Source organism: Mustelus asterias, chromosome 1, assembly GCF_964213995.1.
Source record: "Mustelus asterias chromosome 1, sMusAst1.hap1.1, whole genome shotgun sequence".
Taxonomy (NCBI): domain Eukaryota; kingdom Metazoa; phylum Chordata; class Chondrichthyes; order Carcharhiniformes; family Triakidae; genus Mustelus; species Mustelus asterias.
In genome coordinates, this window is record NC_135801.1 from 143,304,889 (window position 1) to 143,319,553 (window position 14,665).

Sequence of the window (14,665 nt, forward strand, 5' to 3'; positions counted from 1 at the left end):
ACAGCATAGCGCTGAGCGAGCCACTGTGCATGCGACGATCTGTCAGCACCGAGATCGGCACATGCGCAGTGGCCCCTGGCTGCTGGTCTCTCAATTGCTGGCCAGCCTCGCGACCCCTGCATTGCCAGCTGTGTGACCCCCAATGGCCTGATCGCCCCCCCCTCTCCAAAACATTCCCGGACCAGCCTCGCCCCCTCCCGCAGCCCCGACCCCCCCATTTGAGTTTGTCACTGTTGCTATAAGGGCATTACTTATGTGGTGGGATTGTTATAATGTAACCAATGATAGCATTGCATCTGTTATAATGTAACCAATGGTAACATGCTGTAAGGGTCAGCTGACCCAGTAGACAATGTAACCAATGACAAAATGATTTGGTGGTCGGCCGACCAGCTAACCCAGTATAAATAAGAAGCAGATGGGAATTGTGGGGAGCTTGTATGGCCCAGGGCATTGTCCCAAGTGTTGGAGTAATGAAGTTTCTTTATTAAACCTTTTTCTTTGATTTACTTTTCGAAGTTAGTTCTTTTATTGCATGCAACTGAAGTACTCCTATAGCTGGATGAACATTGGTAGCAGAGGAAAACCCATTATAACTTGTTTGTTTTTGAAGTGGTGCTACGGACTTAGGACATGACCATGGCAGAAGATGGAAGCAAACTTACGTTGTTTGATTGTCCCCCTGTCTTTATGGATGCCGAACCATACCGGCAATGGAAGGCAGAAGTGGAAATGTGGACCCTTGTTACTACAATACTGAGGAAAAAGCAAGGTATGGCCTTAGCTTTGTCATTTCTGGCTAGAAGTAAGATAAGGAGCAAAGTGTTTTCTGACTGGACTGCAGATGCCCTAAATAAAGAAGAAGGGTTATAGCTCCTGTAGCAATATCTAGATAAATTTTACCAAAAATATGAGTTTTTGGAGAATTTTGAAGGATGGGTGATTTTTGACAGGGTGAGAAGACAAGAAAACCAGTCCACGGAGTAAAATATCATGGATTTTGATAGGGGCCGTAACAGGCTAATGAAATTTAATTTGGAGATTCCAGATGCGGTATTAGCCTTTAAGATTTTGGACTGTGCATGTCTGTCTCGGATGGACAGTCTTCTGGTAATGACTGGAGCACAATTTAAGGGAACAGAGCCCCTCTTTGATCAAATGGTAGCATCATTAAAAAAGTTTTTGCAAACCAATCGTTCACAGCCACTTTTTTCAATTCAGATCAGAATGCTACAGCACCCAGAGTAGAGGATTCAATGGTAGCTCAGCTGCATTCTTCACCAAATGGTATATGAAGACCCCTAAACAGAGACAGTTACACTAATAATAGACCTGGTGTTGAAACCTGATGTAACTGAATTGATAATGGAGATAGAAGCAGCACATGGCAGGACGATAAATGATATTTAAATCCAGGAAAGGGGATTGTGAATTGCAGTTTTCAATGTGATTCCGTTTCACTACATAGTGAATTGTCCAAAAAGAAGAAAATGTGTCTTTGAACCTACACATGACACAGAATATGTAGAAACCAACCGTGGTGAAGATAAGGACCATGAAGATATTGTTTAGGTCACAGAAAAATTGATCCCAATAATGAGAGTGCTGATGATAAGACTCTTTCAACTGTGCAGATTTGGATAGTGGATGTACATCAACTGTAAGTGGCAAAGATTGGCTAAATTGCTATTTAGGGTCCCTTGAAGGAAAGTTAAAGAAAGTGACAGTTCCACCTGTTTTCGATTTGGAGATGGCTATACTTTAACGTCTTCCAAAAGAGTGGTGATTCCCTGTAGAATTGCAGGAATCAGCTTCTTCATAAGTACGGATGTGGTTTCAAGTGACATAGCTTTGTTATTAAGCACGTCTGTCATGAAAATAGCCCAGATGACTATCAATTTGAAGCATAACCATAGACCATAAGACATAGGAGCTGAATTAGGCCACTCGTGAATTAGGCCAAGCATGACAAAGCTGTAGTATTTGGAAGACGTGTAGATCTACACCTTACGAGGTCAGGCCATTATTGTCTTCTCTTAAATGAACCGAAAATGTCTAACCAAAGGATTCATGACACATTAGTGTCACTTACAGACAGCAGCTTGATGGGACAAAAGGAAGATTATTTTGAAACTTCATATGCAGTTTGTTCATCTCGCACTTCAGACTGAGAGCACTGCTACAGGATGCTGGTGTGCTGGATAAAGTCTACAATGATATCAGAGCAAATATCAACCCAGTGTGAGATTTGTACAAAATATAGAAGGACACCTCCGTATCCTGTTGTATGACTACAATTAGCCCGGGATTTCAACGATATAGTGGTGATGAATTTGGGATAAAGACAAAGACATCTAATTACTACATTTCATGGACATGGCTACCCAGTTTAGCATATCTACACTGATTTACAGCAAAGATAAAAAGACTATTGTGGACAAAATTATGACTTGATGGATTGGAACAGGGTTGGGGGCACCGTCTAATTTCTTGATGGACAATGGGTTGAATTTGTGAATGATGAGTTCCAAGCAGTTTGAGAGACAAGCATTAGCTCCATTTTTCCTGCATATCTGAATGCAGGGCAGACGAGCCCTAAGGTATCGCATAAGACCGTCGGGGGTACATTTTGAAAAAGGTGATATGGTCTACTGTAAAAGAGTGGAAAGGACCAGGTAAAGTGATAGGGACGGATGGCAAGGTAGTTACACTACAACACAGTATCCAGAAAGTGCGAGCCCACTCTTCGAGAGTAGTGGGAACTGATTATGAATTTGGAGCAGCTGAATAAGATGTAGAAACACAAGATGCACCTTGTTCCTCACATACACACACCTTTAGCAACTATGATGATCAGATAGCCATAGATGAGAAGGAACCTGATGATTAGCTAAGTAACAGTAAGGCAGGGAACGATGCTGTACTTCAAAGGTTCAGTTACCCAAAGTGGGCACAGTGCTATCATATATACCCGAAGGGTCAAGTGAGTGGAGGGATGGCACTATAATCAGAAGAGCAGGAAAAGCCTCAGGAAAGTATAAACACTGGCTCAATGTTCAAGAACCAAGGGCAAAAAGCGAAAGCTATAGATTGGGAAAAATGGGGTGGAAAGATGGATGCCAAAAAAGTGAGATTTAAGTTCTGAGGATGAGACAGTAAGCACTAATGAACCGAGGAAAAAGTCTCAAATACATGACTGAAGTTGTGTTAACAGAGAACAGCAGTCTGAGAGTAGCAGCCCTGACAGGAACAGACATGGCAGTAGAGGCTGGAGTTTAACGAGGAAAGCTAGAAATCAAGCCAATGACAGTAATAATAGTAGAAGTCCCCATGATAGGTAAGTGTTGGTGGCTGCCAATAAAATGGAGCTCATGGAAATAAGAGGCCAAACAAAGAGAATTGGACAGTCTGGTACACCAAGGCACGAGACGAAGAGCAGTGTACTCTGCCCCATCGGTGAGTTTGCAGAGAAAGTTTTGTGAGATGGGACTTATAAAACCAAAGCCAGATTAGTAGCCCGTAGTTATGAGGAACACTTGGGAGGGGAGAGACATTAGGGTTGATTTACCCACAGCAGGGAAAGTGACACTGATTTTTTTTTTCACTGTCCTAGCAACTAATAATTGGGAATGTAAAAGTTGATAGATATCAAAGTGGCATTTGATTTGACTTTGATTTGATTTATTATTGTCACATGTATTAACATACAGTGAACAGTATTGTTTCTTGCGCGCTATACAGACAAAACATACCATTCATAGAGAAGGAAACGAGAGAATGCAGAATGTAGTGTTACAGAATGCAGTGTTATTTCTTATTCTTGTTGATTTTTATATAGTGTTATTTCTGCAGGACTAAACATTTCAAAGAAAAGTTTTTTGAAGCTACCCAAAGAAGCAGGTAATACACAGGGACAGTTGTGGAAACTGAACAAATGCCTATATGGATTGAGTGATGCATCAAAGGTATGGTATTTTTCTGTACGATCTGTAGGGGCTGCTTTTAACTGGCTAAGGCCAGTTAAAAGCAGCCCCTTCAATGTTCTATTGGGAGTCTGAAGGAAAATTGGCTGGAATTTTCATGATGCATTTTGATGACTTCCTATGGGGTGGCACAGAAGAGTTTGAAAAGACGGTAATTAATAGGCTAAAGACAGAAGGGAGTCAAGCATTTGGTGCTTTTCGATATCTCGGTCTTGATACCCGACAAAGCAAATCTGGGGTAATGATGAATTACCAGGGAATCTAAACAGCATTGATCCTATTCCCATTACCAGAGAAAGGTCACTGAAAAAAGAGGAACCGGCCAATGAAAAAGAAACTGAATTGTTGAGGAGTATGATAGGACAGTTAGTTGTGTTTAGTGATGCTTCACGTGCCAATCTACCAGATGGACATTCGAGCATTGCCAGATTCATAATATTCTTGGTAAGTAAGGAAGGAAAATGTTGCCCTTGGCCTGAGAAGCAAAGAAAATAAAAAAAAGGATTGTCAAAAGTACATTGGTGGCTGAAGCTCTAGCATTAGTGGAGGCGGTAGATATGGGGATATATTTGTCTGGCACATTAACAGAGTTGTTTTTAATGGCAACGTCGAGAATGAAGGTACCAATTGAGTGTTGTGGACAATCGATCTTTATAGGATAATATTCACTCGACTATAAGCGACTGAATTGATTTGGCCAGCTTTAAACAAATGCTGGAAAACAAGGAGGTTTCAAAGCTCACCTGGGTTGGTGCAAATCTACAGTTATCCAACTGGAGGATGGTTATCTTTAATTTGAAGAAAAAACGAGAACCTGTTCTAATGAAACCAGTGAAATAATAGGGTGTGTTATAATGTACCAATGGTAACAAGCTGTGAGGGTCAGCTTACCTGGTCGACAATGTAACCAATGATGAAATTATGTGGTGGTCAGCTGACCCAGTTTAAATAAGAAGCAGATGGGAATTGTGGGACAAAAACAGAAAATGTTGGAAAATGTCAGCAGGTCTGACAGCATCTGTGGGGAGAGAATAGAGCCAATGTTTTGAGTCTAGATGACCCTTCGTCAGAGCTAAGAGCAAAAAGAATCAGCAGAAATTTATACTATTGGGGTGGGGGTGGAGGAAGATGGGATGTGGAATTGGATAAAGGGAATGTAAATGAGGTTCCACGTGTCCGTTAAGGGAATTGAGGGGAGCTCAAATGGCCCAGGGTGTGGCTCCAAGTGTTGGAGTAATGAAGTTTCTTTATTAAACCTTTTTCTTTGTTTTACTTTCTGAAGTTAGTTCTTTTATTGCATGCAACTGATGTATCCTACTGCCGGGTGGACAGGGATGATGCTTTTAATATAATTTTAATCACTTGTTGAGTTTTTAAAGGAAAGGAAGAAGTTTCCCTGAAGACTTTTCATAAACAGTGCATTTATAATGATCATTTGGTTGACTCACAGCTGCACACAGACCCAAATTTACATTCAGACATTACTCAAGAGCCTGAGGTCTTTTGGGTGCGGTCATCGCTAATGGCTCAAACATTTTATTTTTAAGATCTTCTGGAATAATTTGGTCTTCATGACTGACAGTCCAACAGGAGATCTAAAAACAAATTGCTTTCTCTTCGTTGGGTTAAATATAGAGGAAGGTTTGCCAGGTTGTATGCATTGAGACACTTTACAATCCCATTCTGGATCTTATAGCAGTTATTATTGTAATGTTAGAATATTGTATAGTATAACACAGAAGCAAGCTAATCATTCCACCAAGTCTGTGTTTTTTCCCCACATGAATCAGCTAGTTTAATTCACCTCACTGCTCAAAGCCTGTCATTGTTTTTCAAGCAACAACTGAAATCCTTTTAAAATAACTAATGGACCCTGCGGCTGGAATTTTACCGTGCTGGCCGCCATGGGAATAGGAGCAGGGAAAAGGTCCATTGACCTTGGGCGGGATTTTATGGTTTTAGGGCGAGCGAAGCCATAAAACCCCGCCCTGCAAGTGTGAAAAGCCACATACTGTCCAATCTCAGCAACACACCGAAAGGACTAGGGATCCAATCATAGAGGGGGCTAAGAAGCCAATGAGGTCCCAAGGATGGTCCATAAAAGTTGAAGAGCTCTTGCAGTAAAAGCCATGCTTTGGATATGAGTAGCAAACATATATTCAAGAATTGAAATGTTCTCCCTCTCCAAGCAGATGTTTTGTTTGAGAGTTTAACATTTTAGTAATTATATTTAGTAACAAGAGCGATAAGTGTATGACAGTCATGTTGTTTAAATCGGATATTTTTACAGTTCATATCACTTTGTTCCAGTAAAACAAATTGCTTGGATCAACTGATTCAATAACTTCCCAGCTCCTCCCAGAAAAAAAGTGCATCAACAAACAGCAGCAGTGAGGCGTTATGTGCAACACTGGACAAGTTCAGCAAAGCTATTTGTTTTTGTCCCCCCCACACTACAATTAGTACGCCCTCAGTTATAATGTGCTCAGCGACATCCTGAAGATTTGAAAGGTGCTGTATGAATGTAGTATTTTCTCTTGCAACTTACCCATGATATTGTCTGTTCCATTGGAGGTGGGCGGTGTGCAGGACGAAGCGCCATAGTGATTTGTGCCACTGCGATGGAAACTGGACATCGGGGGGAGACTGGCATTGATGTCCGAGGAGGAGTGTGATGGGTAGCTCTGTGTTTTAGATATTCATTTATATGTAACAAAGACATAAGAGGAAAATGCATTAATTTCACATACAAAGTTACTAATTCTAGATATAGATATGATTGATCTTTCTCTACACCTTAGCTGTGACTGTAACACTACATCCTGCACTCTCCTTTCCTTCTCAATGAATGGTATTCTTTGTCTATTTAGTGTGTAAGAAACAATACTTTTCACTGTATAACAATACATGTGACAATAATAAATCAAATAGTCAGATTTTGTTCTTAAACAAGTCTCACTTTATATTTGCATTCTTCTGATACCCACATTGAATCATAGATTACACAAGGAGGCCATTCAGTCTACCATACCCATGCTAGGTCTTTGAAAAAGCTACCAAAATAGCCCCCCCGCCCCAATGTCTGGCCATGCCATTTTATTTCCGTCTTCAGGAATATATTCTTTCAAATTTTGGCTCCTGACCTCATTACTGGCTTGGTCCAAATATGGGCAAGAGAGTTGACTCAAAGGGAGGTGAGAGTGGCTGCCGTTGACATCAAGGCAGCATTTGATTAAGTGTGGTATCAAGGACTCTGAGCAAAATTGAAGTCAATGGGAATCAGGAGGAAATCTCTCCACTAGTTGGAGTCATACGTAACACAAAGAATTATGGCTGTGATTGTTGGAGGCCAATCTCAGCTCCAGGACGTCAGTGCAGGAGTTCCTCAGGGTAGGGTCCTAGGCCCAATCGTCTTCAGCTGCTTCATCAATCACTTCCTCTCCACCTTAAGATCAGAGATGGGGAAGTTCAGCATCATTCACAGCTCCTCAGATAATGAAGAAGCCTGTGCCAATATGCAGCAAGATCTGGACAACAGTCAGGCTTGGACTGACATGTAGCAAGTAATATTTTTGCCTCCTGTGCCAGACAATGACCATCTCCAACAAAGAATCTAACCATCACTCCTTGATATTCATTGGCATCACCATCACTGAAACTATCAACATCCCAGGGGTTACCATTGACCAGAAAGTGAACTGGGTTAGCCATGTAAATACAGTGGCTACAAGAGCTGATCAGAGGTTGTGATTTCTGAAGTGAGCAACTCACTGACTCCTCAAAGCCTGTCTGCCATCTGTAAGGCACAAGTCAGGAGTGTGGTTTCATGGGATTAAAATCCTGGAACTCCCTTCCTATCGGTCCTGTGGGTGTACCTGCACCTGATAGACTTCAGTGGTTCAAGAAGGCGGCTCCCTTGTGCCGATTCACAGAGGAGTTTCAGAGGACACTGAAAGTGAATTGACAAATGAGTGTGGGATTTCAGGGAACTTTATTAAAGGCATTTTAAAAGAATTGTGCAGTCAAAACTGGGTGGAGTTATTTTCAAGCCCTTGAAACAATACTCCCACCGCCACATTACTATCCTACAGCAAGTCGTAAATCAGAATAGTATGTAGCTTTTACTTTTGCAGGATGGCTTTGTTTACAGTTATGCCAGTATGCAAATGTGGCATGAAGCGTGTGTCACAGAACAGTGCAGACATTCATGTGACAGTAATGAAAAAGAAATGTCAATTCCCTCTAGAGCCAGCTTTTCTTTCCACAGCAATCGGAGGCAGTGATAAACACCCAGGAAGGGGAATAGGCTAGAAGAAGAGGGAATCAACAGGTGGTGATACCAGTTTGACTTCATAACATCTGCTTCTTGTAAGAAGAATGGAAAGGCCGTGGCGGTAAGGAGCTTGCCAAGATCATAGAATCCCTACAGTGCAGAAGGAGGCCATTCAGCCCATTGAGCTTGCACCAACAGGCCCTATCCCCGTAACCCCACGGATTTACTATGCTAATCCCCCTGACACTAGGGGGCAATTTAGCATGCCCAATCAACCTAACCCGCACATCTTTGGACTGTGGGAGGAAACAGAGCACCCGGAGGAAACTAAGGCAGACACGGGGAGAATGTGCGAACCCCACACAGACAGTGACCCAAGGCTGGAATTGAACCCGGGTCCCTGGCGCTGTAAGGCAGCAGTGCTAACCGCTGTGCCACCGTGCCGCTCTGGGAAGGAATGATTCTTCCTTTCAATTACTGTGCACTCCTTAATACCAAAGTGTTGCTATCAGAAGCCTCATTTCCAATAACTACTTGATTGGATAAACTCTTGATAAAGCAATTATCAAGTAAATCTTCACTAGATCATCATGTAATCATCACTGGATTTTTTTCCCCCCCGTTAAAATAACTTTACAGATTTTGTTAATGAAAATGACAGAGGATGTTAGTTTTCATTTCACTTTAGGAATCTCTAAAATCAATGTTCCTCAGCCAAGTGGCCTCTTGTTTCCTCTCTTCCATTTGTTTTTTTTTTCAAACAGTGTGCTCACCAGACACATAGCGGAGATGGAAAACACTAGAATTTTCCACGCCAAGCAGCCCACCCAAATAGAAGCCCATGGGTTTACAAAGAAGAGAAGAGCTGCGTTTGATTTACAGAAATATAAATTAAGCCATTATTTATAATAAAGCATCGAGAAATAAAAAAAACTATTTGCAGAACGTTTGGACCATTTTTTAATTAAATGCACATTTTTGTTCGTGGCTGAGAGCAGACATTTCCTGGGGTCTGTGCAGCAATATGATATGTTCAATATTTTATCACATTAACACGTGGAATGGACTGGAGTTTTTCTTAAATTTCCTATTTTTATTTTGCCCAAAAGAGGAACCTTAAATAATAAGGGCAAGCACCTCTGCTGGATCGCAGGAAGGTGGAAAACAGAAGGCGAAAAGGTGATGCATAACAAGCAGTTTTTCATTGGATTAAATAGAATCATAGAATCCCTAAAGTGCAGAAAGAGGCCATTCAGCCCATCGAGTCCAAACCGACCATAATTCCACCCAGGCCCGATCCCTATAACCCCATGCATTTACCCTAGCTAGTTCCCCTGACACTAAGGGGCAATTTAGCATGGCCAATCCACCTAACCTGCACATCTTTGGACTGTGGGGGGAAACCGGAGCACCCAGAGGAAACCCATGCAGACACAGGGAGAATGTGCAAACTCCTCACAGACAATGACCCGAGGCCAGGATTGAACTCAAGTCCCTGGCGCTGTGAGGCAGCAGTGCTAACCCCCAGTGTTTGTTGATGATAGCGCTGTAAATTTTAATAATATATTTTATTTGTACAAGGGATAAGTAAGGAGGCTAGGAGCTATCACTACAGAAATAACTGAAGTGCAAGATAACAGACATGTGCCCATTTGTGCATACATTTTTCTCTTAACAAGGAAACCATTAAAAGTGAGAGTCACAGCCAGTTTGTGTGGTGACTGGTTAGGTTATATGTCATCAAACCACCACGCTGGTTCCAAGTAAATAGATGCCATGATATTTCGTATTTGTTATATTTAGCAGGTGAAATTTGAGAGATTAGAAATCCCTCAGATTGTCATGAAAATCCAAGATGCTACGTATGAGCATGAGCTACGGGGACACTTTCAGTGTATTTGAAAGAACACTGTGATGATTTTAAACACCCGTAAGTGGAAATGTGAACCTTTTTAATGTAAAATACTCTAATTCAAACAAGCTTGTCAAGGTATGTTGCTTTTAGCTCCCCATTGGGTTAATTCATTAATGCATCATTCAGAAGAGGAAGGTTGCGTTGTTTTGTACTTATTCGTGGGATGTGCGCATCAGCTGGCAAGGCCAGCAAATAGTGCACACCCCTAATTCTGAGGTGGTGGTGAGCCACATTCTTGAACCTCTGCAGTCTTGCGTCGGGAGACCCACAGCAATGTAAGGATGAGACTTCCAGAATTTTGACCCAGTGAAACTGATGGAACTGTAATATAATATCAAATCAGGATAATGCTCTACTTGGATGGGAACTCGATACATCTCTTACCCTTGTCCTTCTAGGAGGAAGTTGTTGTCGAAGAAGGCTTAGTGAGTTGCAGCAGTGCATCTTGATCCTTAGTGAGTTGCTGCAGTGCACCTTATAGTTGCTACACACTGCTGCCACTATGGTGGAGTGAATAAATTGCAAGGTGGTGGATGCGGTGCCAATTGAACAAGGCTGAATGTCCTGGATAATATTGGGTTTCTTGAGTGTTGTTGGCATTGATCACTGAAGTCTTCCACCTGGAGCACATTCTGTGGCTTTGGTACCCTCAGCGCTTCTTCCAAGGGATGTTCAACATGGATAAGTATTGATTTATCAGCTGAGGGAGGGTTTCATCTGGTAATCAGTAGGCGATTTCCTTGCCCATGTTTGACCTAATGCTATAAGACTTTATGGGCTAAGGAGTCAATATTGAAGACTCCCAGGCTATTACCTCCCACTGTGCGACTGCCATCTCTGGTGGGCCTGTCCTGCCGATGAGACGGGACACACCCAGGGATGGTGATGAGACACTGACTGGAATATATGATTCTGTGAGGAAAATTACGTCAGACTGTTGCTTCATTAGTCCACCAGGCAGCTCTCCCAATTTTAGCACAAGTCCTGAGTTGTTAGGAGAACTTTGCAGGTTGATTGGCCTGGGTGTACCTTACATATGTCTGATGCCTAGATTGATGCCAGGTGATCTATCCAGTTGGTGATGTAGTAGTATTGTCACTGGACGAGTAATCCAGAGCAGCTATGGGGACCCAGGTTCGAATCCCATCATGGCATGATCAAATTTGAATTCTGGAATTAAAAGTCTAATGATGATCATGAAACCATTGTCGACTGTTGTTGAAAACCCATTAAATTCTCTAATATTCTTTAAGGAAGGAAATCTGCCTACTCTTACCTGGTCTGGACTATTCCAAACCCACAGCAATGTGGTTGATTCTTAAAATGCCTTCTGCAATGGCCCAGTAAGCCATCAGTTCAAAGGCTATTAGGGAAGGGCAATAAATGCTGGCCCAGCCAGTGATGCCCACATCCCCTGAACAAATAAAAATAAACTGAGTGGCTCGCTAGGCCACTATGGGGGGAGGTTAAGAGTCAACACATTGCTGAAGGGCAGATAGGGTAAGAACAGCAGTTTTTAATGACAACCTGGTACTTTTACGATCATCATTACTGAGACTATTTTTAATTGAATTTGAACTCGTGTTGCTGGAGCTCTTATGGTCGAATAGTTCTCTAGGATTTTCCACTCCCTCTTCGGCGTGTTCCCCTAGGCTCGCACAAAGATTGGGACATTGGGAAAATACTCTTGCCGTGGCATGAATCAGCTTCTTCAGGGCAAGAGGGGTAAAGAAAACAACATAGGAAAGAGGAGAATAATAAATTGTATTTTGCAAATCTACCAGAATAAGAATTAAAATTGCTTTTAGTGCGTTAACAGTTAATATGTAGTATTAAGTACATAAAGTAAAAAATTACGTCATGGAAATGTTCTTATTTTGAACTAAACACTGAACTTCTGATACATGAATAAGAATGCTGAGGCAACAGGTTAGCTTGACAAGGAATTGACAAAATGAATGCATGATGCCAGTAAGCTGCCAGCAGATAAGATGTCACTATTACCAGGCGCTCGTGTGGATGGAGACTGCAGTAACTGCTGGACTGTGGAACATGGGAGGAGTTTCCCAGCATGCCTCCATAACTGGGCTGATTCATTGCACCAGAGGAAGTCCACGGATCAGAGTTGTGATGCCCATCTGGAAAGAAAGGTCAGGTTACATTGACTCCGTCAGAAAAGAAAAAAGGCCCACAGAAATATTCTTAATTGAGCATTCCTGCTGATTATTTGATTGCAACTATTTGGTTGGTAATGAACCCTTAATTAGAACGTGCCATTAGTTTGGAGCTGCAAGATGACCTCTCAGCAACATTCATCTGTGGAATTCTTGATTTAAAACAAAACGAAAAGCTAAGTCTCAGCCAAATGAATAATAGCAATAATCACAAAGAAATAAAGTTGGCATTGCAGGTACAATCATTCATTTCAAGGTTCAAGTTAATTCATCTGATTAATATCAATCTGCCTGGTAATGGAAGAGCTGCAGCTGGAAATGGAGTGAACAGGCAAAACTAAATGCACACACAAACTTAGACCAGAATCCCAAAGCTTTTTTGTATATCTCATTCTGATGCTGTCTATTGTATGCTCATAAAACAAATAATTTTACTTAATTTTGCACCACATCTTCTTGAACCACTACCCAAATTTTTGTGACTGAGACATTGGCGATTCTGTCTTTAGCTGTCTCGGCCGTGAACTCTTCAATTCTTCCCCTCTCCTTCATTATATCATTCCTTAAAACCTACCTCTTTGACCAAGTTTGTGGTTACCAGCCCCAACACTACTTTATATAGCCACGTGTCAAATTTTATCTCAGTAATTTTGTGAAGCATCTTGGACTATCCTAACTTACAGTAAAAGTATTATCTGAGTGCAGGTTGTTGTCAACTGATGTGGCAGTTTTTTATTTTCAATTGACCATTTTAGTGCAAATAAGCATTGAAACATTGCTATGATGAGGAAATTGAGCCGTTTTCAATTGAAATTCACCTCTCTTATCTTGGATTTTAGAAAAAGAAATGAAAAGCAAATCCCCCTCACCATTCAGGGAAGGTCACATTACTAACCTTATTTTCCACTTATAGGGTGGAATTTTCCAGCCCTTCACACCAAGGGATATTCTGGTCCTACCGAGGTTGATACCCATGCAAACAGCTATTGATTAACTTTGGTGGGACCAGAAGATCCCGCCGTTGATCAAAGGTGAGCCACCTCTGCTCCGTGGGAAAACTCAATGTGGGGGGTTCTGGTCCTAATTTCTGGATCTCTTGCTTAACTGGGTGGTACGGTGACACAGTGGTTAGCACAGCTGGCTCACAGGTTCAATTCCAGGGACCTGGGTTCAATTCCAGCCTTAAGTGACTGTCTGTGTGGAGTTTGCATGTTCTCCCCATATTTGTGTGGGTTTCCTCCAGGTGCTCTGGTTTCCTCCCACACTCCAAAGATGTGTAGGTTAGGTGGGTTGACCATGCTAAATGTGCGGGGTTGCGGGGATAGGCCGGAGGGGAGGGCCTGGGTGTGATGCTCTTTCTGAGAGTTGGTGCAGACTCAATAAGCCGGATGGTCTCTTTCTGCACTGTAGTGATTCTATGGTTCTAACTCTGCAGACATCAACAAGTTGCTCTGCCAGAAATATTTCAGATTGCAATCTGGATGAGTCTTTGCCATTCAGAAGACATCTGAGGTGGCAATATCCAGGTTTAGCCAAGTGGTGCTGTGTGGAACATATATGCTAAGCACACTGGAGATTAAGGGCCAGCTTTTCCCACTGGGGGGATGGGAATTGGGAAGCAGGTTAAGTTCCGGATTGCGAACCGGACTCTAGTGTATGCCGTGATGTGAAGTTTTCATGGGTTCAGTTCCTGCCCAATGAATAGCCGAGGAGGTGGAAACAAAGTTGAGGAAACCAGGGACGTGGGGACCAGATTCTTTGTTATTATGTGTGTGTGGCATTAAGATACAAATTAAAAGCTGGATCTCATGATAGGATAGAAAAGGTTGGTTGGTAAAAGTAGGTTTTTGTCCAAACTTGAACATCTTTCATTAAAAAAAACTTTTGATCACTGCTGCCATTTGCCATCAGGTTGCAGCTGGTCAGCTTCAGATAGCTCCTATTATCTGCCTGCTCTCATGAAATTCTTGGGAGGTCAGAAGGTGAGCTCTTAACAAGTGCCCGAATGACCTTCAACTGCCCAATTAATGAGATCGGTGACCTCACTTTCCCCCCGGCTTTCACTCAGGCCGGAATGTTCCAGCTGTTTACGTCAGTGGATATTCCAGTGGTTTCCCGGCCGCTGGGGGAGTGCATTCAAGAAGGAGCCCCATTGACGATAGGAGACAAGATTGCCCTGCTGGCCAATGCTGGCCCGCTTCCGCATGTTGCGGGGTTGAAAATCCTGCCCCCAGTCTCTGGGGAAGTCAGGAATTGAGATGGCAGAAGAGCATGCAGGCTGCTGGCTTCCCCTTTTTTTTTTAGACGTCCGCTTAGTCGG

General features: G+C 42.3%; 1 protein-coding gene across 14 annotated transcripts in view; it reads right to left on the reverse strand.

The window, feature by feature from the left end:
• tcf4 (transcription factor 4) overlaps window positions 1-14,665 on the reverse strand; it is a 502,483-nt gene that overhangs the window by 78,669 nt on the left and 409,149 nt on the right. For all 14 annotated transcript variants that reach the window (XR_013498725.1, XM_078219783.1, XM_078219717.1 and 11 more), the window contains 2 exons: window positions 12,176-12,309; window positions 6,532-6,667 (listed from right to left, as the gene is read on the reverse strand). Coding sequence is in view for 13 of the 14 variants with exons in the window: in XM_078219783.1 (XP_078075909.1) it covers window positions 6,532-6,667; window positions 12,176-12,309 (270 nt within the window). In the remaining variant the exon portion in view is untranslated. The remainder of the gene's footprint in view (window positions 1-6,531; window positions 6,668-12,175; window positions 12,310-14,665) is intronic.